Source organism: Oncorhynchus tshawytscha, unplaced genomic scaffold, assembly GCF_018296145.1.
Source record: "Oncorhynchus tshawytscha isolate Ot180627B unplaced genomic scaffold, Otsh_v2.0 Un_scaffold_8679_pilon_pilon, whole genome shotgun sequence".
Classification (NCBI taxonomy): domain Eukaryota; kingdom Metazoa; phylum Chordata; class Actinopteri; order Salmoniformes; family Salmonidae; genus Oncorhynchus; species Oncorhynchus tshawytscha.
In genome coordinates, this window is record NW_024609766.1 from 345989 (window position 1) to 358343 (window position 12355).

The following is a 12355-nucleotide window of genomic DNA, read 5'->3' on the forward strand; positions in this document are numbered from 1 at the left end:
AGGTGTGAAGATGGTTTATGACACCTCACCCCCACCAGAGGAGAAGAGGTGTGAAGATGGTTTATGACACCTCACCCCCACCAGAGGAGAAGAGGTGTGAAGATGGTTTATGACACCTCACCCCCACCAGAGGAGAAGAGGTGTGAAGATGGTTTATGACACCTCACCCCCACCAGAGGAGAAGAGGTGTGAAGATGGTTTATGACACCTCACCCCCACCAGAGGAGAAGGTGTGAAGATGGTTTATGACACCTCACCCCCACCAGAGGAGAAGAGGTGTGAAGATGGTTTATGACACCTCACCCCCACCAGAGGAGAAGAGGTGTGAAGATGGTTTATGACACCTCACCCCCACCAGAGGAGAAGAGGTGTGAAGATGGTTTATGACACCTCACCCCCACCAGAGGAGAAGAGGTGTGAAGATGGTTTATGACACCTCACCCCCACCAGAGGAGAAGAGGTGTGAAGATGGTTTATGACACCTCACCCCACCAGAGGAGAAGAGGTGTGAAGATGGTTTATGACACCTCACCCCCACCAGAGGAGAAGAGGTGTGAAGATGGTTTATGACACCTCACCCCCACCAGAGGAGAAGAGGTGTGAAGATGGTTTATGACACCTCACCCCCACCAGAGGAGAAGAGGTGTGAAGATGGTTTATGACACCTCACCCCCACCAGAGGAGAAGAGGTGTGAAGATGGTTTATGACACCTCACTCCCACCAGAGGAGAAGAGGTGTGAAGATGGTTTATGACACCTCACCCCCACCAGAGGAGAAGAGGTGTGAAGATGGTTTATGACACCTCACCCCACCAGAGGAGAAGAGGTGTGAAGATGGTTTATGACACCTCACCCCCCACCAGAGGAGAAGAGGTGTGAAGATGGTTTATGACACCTCACTCCCATTGTAAATCCAAGGCAGCAGACACAGTTCCTTTGTCCTCTCACTACCGAGAACATTTTCATGCAATAAATGGACTTTGTGAAAATGGTTTGGTCAGCCACAATGGTGGCAATGACAAAAGTTGGAATTTGAAAATATATGTCATTTTGTTTTGTTGTTAAAAGTTAATAAAGGACGACTTTATAACCAAAACAGTGTAACTTGAAGAGTTGTTCTTGTATGTTTATACATTGTACGTTGGGTGGAAAATGTCCAAATCAAAGAGAATGTTTATGTAAAGATGAAATGTGTAATTGTCTAAATTGGATCTGAGTAAAATCCAGACCTTGCCTCGTATCTTGGCCCAGAGAATTGCCCTAAAAGGCGGTTACGCCCACTTCTGATAGGTATAAGACATGTGAGTTAAGAATTAACATGTTAGACTAAGTGACCCGAGCTGCAGCCAATGTCTGAGTAGTCAACGAATATAAAAACGCAACACGAGGTTGAAGACAAAGGAACCCTCTTCTATCCATGCTACGGATGAGTAGTCAACGAACCCAAAAACGAACCCTCTTCTATCCATGCTACGAGGTAGTGAAGACAAAGGAACCCTCTTTATCCAAGCTTACTACGGAGGATTAGTCAACGAACCCAAAACGCAACACGAGGTTGAAGACAAAGGAACCCTCTTCTATCCATGCTACGGAGGAGTATGCGTCTAAGAATTTAGAACCGACCACCCGGCCTCCACTCTCCATCGAATCCTGTATCTACACTGCTTTCATTCCTACGCTGTGAGCCCTGAGCTACATGGCTGACTGTCCTCGGAAGACCCCTTTCAGAACAAGGGCGAGAAACAGACCACTATTACAAAGGACACTGACATCGTGAGGACAACCATAGAGTTGCAGCAGAGAAGAGCGCCATCCGAGAAGCCGAAACGGCCCACCGGAGACTCCCATCGGTGACCTTCAACACGTAATTACGTATTTATACTCTGACCCATAAGAGCGGCAGTTCGGGGCAAGGTTAGGGTTAAAATAAGCATAGCTGACTAATGCACCCAAATGTATATTTCTCTCGTCTACTTTCACTTTTTCTCTCTCTTTTAAATACCCATTTTGGGCGACACGTGTCATAGTGTGTTGGCCCATTGTACTAAGTTTTAATCAACAGCCTCGAATGTGTTTTTATGCGACATTCAGAATGAGACTGTAGAGGAAATTGATTAATTAGCGACTGTGGTAAAAATCGATATTCTGATATACTTTGAGTTAATTTGGTAAAGAGAAACTCAATAAAAAAACATTTTCCCAAGGTGCCCCAGGTTAATGAGTTAATCATTTCCTGATTCATTTAATCACGCAATTATAAACCGTTCATCATTCGATGAGCAGCATTCGCCACATTAACCGATACGTCTTGACAATAGTATATATAGTATAGATAATACATTATAAATATGATAGATATTGATAGTGTAGATATGATAGATATTGTAGTGTAGATATTATAGAATATATATAATATAGATAATGTATTATATATGTATCTGTACTATACTATATATATTATTATAGATATTATAGGTATAGATATTATAGTATAGATATTATAGTATAGATAATATATTATTAATATGATAGATATTATAGTATAGATATTATAGCATAGATATAATATAGATAGTATAGTATAGATGATATATTATTAGTATGATAGATATTATAGTATAGATATTATAGTATAGATATTATAGTATAGAAATATAGATAGTATAGATAATATATTATTAATATGATAGATATTATAGTATAGATATTATAGCATAGATATAATATAGATTGTATAGTATAGATAATATATTATTAATATGATAGATATTATAGTATAGATATTATAGCATAGATATAATATAGATAGTATAGTATAGATATAGATATTATTAGATATAGTATAGATATTATAGCATAGATATAATATAGATAGTATAGTATAGATAATATATTATTAATATGATAGATATTATAGCATAGATATAATATAGATAGTATAGTATAGATAATATATTATTAATATGATAGATATTATAGTATAGATATTATAGCATAGATATAATATAGATAGTATAGTATAGATAATATATTATTAATATGATAGATATTATAGTATAGATATTATAGCATAGATATAATATAGATAGTATAGTATAGATAATATATTATTAATATGATAGATATATAGTATAGATATTATAGCATAGATATATAGATAGTATAGTATAGATAATATATTATTAATATGATAGATATTATAGTAGATAGTGTAGAGTAAAGTTATAGATATAATATATTATCTATACTATTATAAGTATGATAGATATTATAGTACAGATATTATAGTATAGATATAATATAAATAGTATAGGTAATATATTATAAATATGATAGATATTATAGTATAGATATAATATAGCATAGTATAGTATAGATATATTATAATAACGATAGATATTATAGTATAGATGTTATAGTATAGATATAATATAGTATAGACAATATATTATAAATATGATAGATATTATAGTATAGATATAATATGGATAGTATATTATACATATATTATAATAACGATAGATATTATAATATAGATATTATAGTATAGATATCATATAGATAGTATAGTACAGATAATATATTCTAAATATGATAGATATTATAGGATAGATAATATAGATTTAATATAGATAATATATTCTAAATATGATAGATATTATAGTACAGATAGTATAGTTTAGATATAATATAGTTAGTATATTATTAATATGATAGATATTAATATATATTAATTTATTATCTATATCTAATCTATCTATAATATAATATCTATATACTAATAATATCTATATATATATATCTATGCTATAATATAAATAGTATAGATAATATAGATTTAATATAGATAATATATTATTAATATGATAGATATTATAGTACAGATATTATAGCATAGATAGTGTAGAATAAAGTTGATGGATATAAAAGTATGTATAGTACAGATAATATATTATAAATATGACAGACATTAGAGTATAGATATTATATGGATATTATAGTATGAATAGTATAGTTAGATACAATATTTTGAATATGATACGATATTATAGTATATATATTTTAATATAGATAGATAGTTTAGAATAATTATGATAGATATTATAGCATCTTACCTTAGCCATTCTCATGTGTTCTACCCTCTCCATTTCTCGCTGTATGTTTTCTCTGTCTCGATCTAGTTTCCCTGAGCGTCTCTCAGTCGCTCTAGATCTATCAGATAGTCCTTCTTCTTCCTTTGTAGCTCCACCCTCTCCGTAACTAGCTCCCTGCTCCTCCTCCCCGTCTCCTCTTCCTGTACCAGGAGCTGCACCTCCCTGTCTGTCAGCTGCTGCTCCCGCACCTCCCACTCCCTCTCCCTCCTCCTCTTCTCCTGGTCGTGTGTGGCCTGCTGGCGCTGCAGCGATGGCCGCCTCCTGCCTGTGTTTCTCCAGGCTGCGCTGTTTCTCCTGCTCGATCAGGAGTTGTGGCGGGAGGAGGGACGGGAGGAGAAGAAGGAGGTGAGGCGTTCAGGGCGGTTGGTGAGAGCCTGGCGCTGATCCTCAATGAAGCTGTCCTGCTGGACTACCACTGCCTGCAGGGACAAAGAGACACATATACCACTGTCTGTGGGGACACAGAGACACATATACCACTGTCTGTGGGGACACAGAGACACATATACCACTGTCTGTGGGGACACAGAGACACATATACCACTGTCTGTGGGGACACAGAGACACATATACCACTGTCTGCAGGGACACAGAGACACATATACCACTGTCTGTGGGGACACAGAGACACATATACCACTGTCTGTGGGGACACAGAGACACATATACCACTGTCTGTGGGGACACAGAGACACATATACCACTGTCTGTGGGGACACAGATATACCAATGTCTGTGGGGACACAGTGACCGATACACTGCACAAAAACACAGTCAGAGTGATGTGGAGGAGTCATCCAGCTTCTTCTGGTTAAGTACAATACAGCTGGTCCCAAGTAATCAGGAGAGAGGACAGGACACTGACCTGCAGGGTGCTGAGCAGGTCATGGATGTGGCTCACACTGTGGAGGACCTGCTAGAAGACAACAGAGATGGATCACACTATAAAGGGTTGGAGGACCTGCTAGAAGACAACAGAGATGGATCACACTATAAAGGGTTGGAGGACCTGCTAGAAGACAACAGAGATGGATCACACTATAAAGGGTTGGAGGACATGCTAGAAGACAACAGAGATGGATCACACTATAAAGGGTTGGAGGACATGCTAGAAGACAACAGAGATGGATCACACTATAAAGGGTTGGAGGACCTGCTAGAAGACAACAGAGATGGATCACACTATAAAGGGTTGGAGGACCTGCTAGAAGACAACAGAGATGGATCACACTATAAAGGGTTGGAGGACCTGCTAGAAGACAACAGAGATGGATCACACTATAAAGGGTTGGAGGACCTGCTAGAAGACAACAGAGATGGATCACACTATAAAGGGTTGGAGGACCTGCTAGAAGATAACAGAGATGGATCACACTATAAAGGGTTGGAGGACCTGCTAGAAGACAACAGAGATGGATCACACTATAAAGGGTTTGAGGACCTGCTAGAAGACAACAGAGATGGATCACACTATAAAGGGTTGGAGGACCTGCTTTTGTTCTGGGTCTGGGGTGTATATTTATATTCTGGGTCTGGGGTCATATTTATTCTGGGTTGGGGACCTGCTGATTTAGAGATCTGGGTCTGCAACTGGTATATTTATATTCTGGGTCTGGAGGTGTACAACAGAGATGGATTCTGGGTTGGGGTGTCAGATTTATATTCTGGGTCTGGTGTAAATTTACCAACAGTCTGGGTATATTTATAAAGGGTCTGGGGATATTTATATTCTGGGTCTGGGTGTGGATATTTATATTCTGGGCTGGTATACCTGTATTTATATTCTGGGTCTGGATGTATATTTATATTCTGGGTCTGGTATACTGATCATTTATATAAAGGGTCTGGGGTGTATATTTATATTCTGGGTCTGGGGTGTATGGACCACCAGCTTTATATTCTGGGTCTGGGGTGTATATTTACCAGCTGGTATACTGGGGTCAGATATATTGGTGTATCTGGGGTCCAGCTGGTATACTTCTGGGTATAGGGGTGTATTTTATATTCTGGGTCTGGGGTGTATGTTCCTGGTAGTCTGGTCAGATATCTTTCTTCTTCAGTGTTCCATCTTACAGTAACAGACATCATGGTAGAAGACATGTTGCCCGCATTAACACAAACAGGCTTGAGAAAGGTCTCCAGCATTAATGTCAAACAAGGGAGATGAGGTGGTGAGAATGAGGTCAAACCAAGGCTTGAGAATGAGGTGCTTGAGAATGAGGTCAAACGTGTCAGCTGGGAAGACACCATCCATCATTGTATTATAACTCCATTATTGACATAAACAAGCGTCCTGTGTTCAAGGCTGTTCTGTAAAGAATAAGATTACTGACAGGAAGAGTCTTACGGCTTAGAGATGTCATCTGCTGAGAGTCAAAGCCTCCGAATGTCTCGGCCCTGCGATGTAGAATACAATGATGTAATGAGTTTTATGTCTGAACTGTAAGGACTCAACCACTTCCTGGTCAGTACCACATGGCCTCAGAGCCTCAAAACAAACAAACAAACAAAAGAGACACACACAGACAGAGAGAGAAAGAAGATTAAGAGATGAGGGGAAAAAGAGTACAGAAGAGCAGAAGAGAGAAAGGATTTCACTAACCAAAATAATAACTATGCTTTGGTACTGTAGCTGAATTAACAGTGTTTCTAATCTGCAACCATCTTTAATCTAAAAATATTTACGTTCTAAATCAAACAAGATCAAAAGATAACACTTGGAAGTACGTTACCACATGTCTACAGCTGAGTTTACTGTCTACAGATGTCTCCACCCCTGGTTCCCATTAGCAGTTGGTGTCTATCTGAGGACCACCAGTCTGGTCTGGTTCAGATTAGCTTTGTTACCACACCATGTCTACAGTCTGGCCTCCACCCCTGGTTCTCCACCCTGGTTCCCATTAGATTGACTATTTTACATTCATGGTGAGAGACTAGTCTGATATACCTTCCTGTATGCTACCCTTTATGCTGGTTATACTGTCAGATATAGCTTGGTGCTAGTCCTGAACAGCCCCAGCTGGTATGGCTGGGGTCAGATATAGCTTGGGTGTATTGAGGACCACCAGCTGGTATACTGTCCAGATATAGCTTGGTGTATCCTTCCACCAGCTGGTATACTGTCAGATATAGCAGATATGAGTTTACCACCAAGTCATACAGGTGATATCACGGATTGCTAGTGTTGATGAGAAACCCACCCAGAATCACTCTGGACCAGAGATGTCTTGCTCCCAGTGCAGACTAAATAACTTTTACCAGAATCATACAGTCTGGAAGGGAGATGAGGTATTGTTAGTGTTGATGAGTGCCCTACACAGAATCATCTCTGGAAGGAGATGAGGTAACTTTTTGTCAGTGTTGATGAGTGTGCCCTACACAGAATCATCTCTGAAGGAGATGAGTAAGACATTTAAAGTGTTACACAGAATCAAGGCTGCAGGCCCAGAGGTATTGTTATCCCCAGCCGCGCCCCTCAGAGCATCTCGAAGGACCAGCTGGTCAGTGTTGTGAGTGTTTACGGAACATATTCAACCAATCCCTATACCAGTCTGCTGTTCCCACATGCTTCAAGAGGGGTACCATTGTTCCTGTTCCCAAGAAAGCTAAGGTAACTGAGCTAAACGACACCGTGTTGATGAGCACTCACATCCGTCATCATGAAGTCTTTGAGAGACTAGTCAAGGTTGATCAGTCCACCCTACCAGAATCATCCTGCAGGTGATATGAGGTATTGTTAATCATCTCTTGATGTTCATTGTCAGTCCAATTTTACCGCCCAAATCAGGTCCTGGAACAGAGATGCAATCTCAACCACTGCACACTGCCCTAACCCATCTGACAAGAGGAATACCTATGTGAGAATGCTGTTCATCGACTACAGCTCGGCATTCAACACCATAGTACCCTCCAAGCTCGTCATCAAGAATCGAGACCCTGGGTCTCGACCCCGCCCTGTGCAACTGGGTACTGGACTTCCTGACGGGCCGCCCCAGGTGGTGAGGGTAGGCAACAACATCACACTCCCCGCTGATCCTCTAGAAGACACAGAGATGGGGCCCCACTATAAAGGGTTGGAGGACCCTAGAAGATAACTCCCTGATCACACTATAAAGGGTTGGCCATGGACAGAGATGGGATCCAACTCAATCAACAGAGATGGATCACACTAACAGTGGTGGATCACACTATAAAGGGGAGGACCTGCTAGAAGATAACAGAGATGGATCACACTATAAAGGGTTGAGGACCTGCTAGAAGACAACAGAGATGGTGTCAGGAAAATAACCTCACAGACAACGATCAACACAACTGAAGGAGATGATTGTGGACTGCTAGAAGACAACAGAGATGGATCACACTATAAAGGGATGGAACAGAAGTAACAGAGATGGATCAAGTTTAAAGGGTTGGAGGACCATCAGAAGACAAACTGAATTGGTCCACTATAAAGGGTTGGAGGACCTGTGAAGACAACAGAGATGGGATCACACTATAAAGGGTTGGAGGCTGCTAGAAGATAACAGAGATGGATCACACTATAAAGGGTTCACAGGACATACAGAAGACAATCAGAGATGGATCCTAAAGGGTTGGAGGACCTGCTAGAAGACAACAGAGATAGATCACACTATAAAGGGTTGGAGGACCTGCTAGAAGACAACAGAGATGGATCACACTATAAAGGGTTGGAGGACCTGCTAGAAGACACAGAGATGGGTCACACTATAAAGCCCTCCAGGACATGCTAGAAGACAACAGAGATGGATCACACTATAAAGGGTTGAAGGCCTGCTAAAGATAACAAGATGGATCATCACTATAAAGGGTTGGAGGACCTGCTAGAAGACAACAGAGATGGGTCACTATAAAGGGTTTGAGGACCTCTAGAAGACAACAGGATGGCATCAAAGCTGGGACCCGAGAAGACAAAACAGATTCACACTATCTCAAGGCCACCAACAGAGATAAATAGCCACCATAAAGGGTTGGGGAAACTGAAAGAAGAAAACTACAGCAGGTCACACTGTCAATGGAGGACCTGATTTTGTTCTGGGTCTCCAGTATATTTAATTCTGGGTCTGGGGGAAATTATTTATATTCTGGGTCTGGGGTGTATATTTATGTTCTGGGTCTGGGGTGTATATTTATGTTCTGGGGTCTAGGGTGTATATTTATGTTCTGGGGGATATTTACATTCTGGGTCTGGGGTGGATATTTATATTCTGGGTCTGGGGTGTATATTTATATTCTGGGGTCTGGGGTGTATATTTATGTTCTGGGGTCTAGGGTGTATATTTATGTTCTGGGTCTGGGGTGGATATTTATATTCTGGGTCTGGGGTGTATGTTTATGTGGTAGTCTGGTCAGATATCTTTCTTACCTCAGTGTTCCTCTTCAGTAACAGCATCATGGTCGCATTCTCCCCTGACAACACAAAACTCCAGCATTACTGAACACAGGAGAGGAGTGTGTGTGTGTGTGTGTGTGTGTGTGTGTGTGTTGGAGCTATCCTGTGCTGGGAAGACACCACTGCAGTCATTGTATTAGGTCTATTATTACACAACTAGCGTCCTGTGTTATTAAGTGTTCTGTATTAGAGATGGGCTTGGCAGGAAGAGTCCCACGGCTAATTCATAGCAGAGGCAGATTAATGCATCCTAATGACTCTGTGCATGTACAATACTTTAATGATGTAATGAGTTTTATGTACTGAACTGTAAGGACTCAACCACTTCCTGGTCAGACACATGGCCTCAGAGCCTCAAAACAAACAAACAAAAAACACACACACACACCCTACCGGTAGAACCCTTTCCACAGAGAGTTCTACCTGGAACCCAAAAGGGTTCTACCTGGAAACCCAAAATGGTTATGCTTTGGGGACAGCTGAAGAACTCTTTTGGAAATATTTAGCTGGTATACTGTCAGATATAGCTTGGTGGATTGTGGACCACCAGCTGGTATACTGTCAGATATAGCTTGGTGTATTGTGGACCACCAGCTGGTTTACTGTCAGATATAGCTTGGTGTATTACCACCAGCTGGTATACTGTCAGATATAGCTTGGTGTATTACCACCAGCTGGTATACTGTCAGATATAGCTTGGTGTATTACCACCAGCTGGTATACTGTCAGATATAGCTTGGTGTATTACCACCAGCTGGTATACTGTCAGATATAGCTTGGTGTATTACCACCAGCTGGTATACTGTCAGATATAGCTTGGTGGATTGTGGACCACCAGCTGGTATACTGTCAGATATAGCTTGGTGTATTGTGGACCACCAGCTGGTTTACTGTCAGATATAGCTTGGTGTATTACCACCAGCTGGTATACTGTCAGATATAGCTTGGTGTATTACCACCAGCTGGTATACTGTCAGATATAGCTTGGTGTATTGAGGACCACCAGCTGGTATACTGTCAGATATAGCTTGGTGTATTTTGGGTAACCTTCTTCAGTACACCGTCTGACTCTGTCCTGCGAAGGTCTGCTCTGTCCTCTCCCTCTTCTTTGTCCCCATCTATACAACACAAGACACTCATCAGATATGTAGAAGACATGTTGCCCGCATTAACACAAGTCACACAAAACACCAAGGCTTGAGAATGAGGTCAAACCAAGGCTTGAGAATGAGGTCAAACCAAGGCTTGAGAATGAGGTCAAACCAAGGCTTGAGAATGAGGTCAAACCAAGGCTTGAGAATGAGGTCAAACCAAGGCTTGAGAATGAGGTCAAACCAAGGCTTGAGAATGAGGTCAAACTGATCAGATGGAAGCTCTAAGTTAAAGGGATCCATCTTTGATCTTATAACTCCATTATTGACATGATAAACAAGGAAAACAGAGGCCCATCTGAGGCTCTCAAGGCTTCTCAACCCTTGATAAAGAATAAGTATTACTGACAGGGATGTGTCTTACTCTTAGAGATGTGTATCTGCTGAGAGTCAAAGCCTCCGAAGGTCTCGGCCCTGCGAAGGAGACATACAGGGCCCGGGCCCACCACTCCTCCTCCTGTCTCTGGGACCCACACCACCTGCTGCCCCCCATCGCTCCTCCCAGAGTACCGTTCACTAGCGCCTGCAACGTCTCCACTGTCACAGAGAGAGACAGAAAGAGAGAGAAAGAGAGCGAGAAAGAGAGAGAGAGAAAGAGAGATTGAGAGATGAGGGGAAAAGAGAAAGTACAGAAGAGCAGAGAGAGAGAAAGGATTTCACTAACCAAATGATAATAACTATGTTACTGACCGTACTGTACCGTAGATATTAACAGTGTTTCTAATCTTTGCATCAATATCTTCTAATCTAAATCAAACATTCTTTGCAATCAACCTTCCCAGTACGTTCTCACATCAGAGGAGAACATCTGATAGATCAGGAAGACAGTGAAAGATAATGCGACATTGGAAGCCACTGTTAGGTCTAATGCACCATGTCTACAGTCTGGTCTCCACCCCTGGTTCCCATTAGATTGACTATTGTTACATTCATGGTGAGAGACTAGTCTGTCTACTAACCTTCCTGTAGTGCTCCCTTTATGATGGGTTCTCCTCCTTAGTGCTCCCTTTATGATGGGTTCTCCTTTAGGTCCTCAGAGCCCGCTCCGCTCCCAGTCCTGAACAGCCCCTTGGCCCTGGTGACCTGGCTGGGGCTGGTCCTCCTCTCCTGGGCCTGTTCCTGGGGGTTCCAGGGCTCCGGACCTCACACATCTCCCTAAACACGGCCATCTTCTCCTCCAGCATACACATGATCTGCTCATCCTTCTTCCTCAGCATCTCTGCAGGTGATATGAGGTATTGTTAGTGTTGATGAGTGTACCCTACACAGAATCATCTCTGGAAGGGAGATGAGGTATTGTCAGTGTTGATGAGTGTACCCTACACAGAATCATCTCTGGAAGGGAGATGAGGTATTGTTAGTGTTGATGAGTGTACCCTACACAGAATCATCTCTGGAAGGGAGATGAGGTATTGTTAGTGTTGATGGTGCCTGTTCTGGAAGGGAGATGAGGTATTGTCAGTGTTGGGGGAATCATCTCTGGAAGGGAGATGAGGTATTGTCAGTGTTGATGAGTGTACCTACACAGAATCATCTCTGGAAGGGAGATGAGGCCCTACACAGAATCATCTCTGGAAGGGAGATGAGGTATTGTCAGTGTTGATTACACAGAATCATCTCTGGAAGGGAGCATACTCCTC

General features: G+C 41.5%; 1 protein-coding gene across 1 annotated transcript in view; it reads right to left on the reverse strand.

The window, feature by feature from the left end:
- The window catches only part of LOC112237627 (A-kinase anchor protein 13), a gene marked incomplete at its 5' end in the record, with an annotated part of 100501 nt that overhangs the window by 18200 nt on the left and 69946 nt on the right, over positions 1-12355 (reverse strand). The window contains 12 exon segments of the mRNA XM_042317759.1: positions 4116-4186; positions 4189-4405; positions 4407-4460; positions 4463-4573; positions 5020-5070; positions 9538-9581; position 9967; positions 10612-10682; positions 11080-11166; positions 11199-11252; positions 11675-11721; positions 11799-11934. Coding sequence (XP_042173693.1) covers positions 4116-4186; positions 4189-4405; positions 4407-4460; positions 4463-4573; positions 5020-5070; positions 9538-9581; position 9967; positions 10612-10682; positions 11080-11166; positions 11199-11252; positions 11675-11721; positions 11799-11934 — 944 coding nt within the window.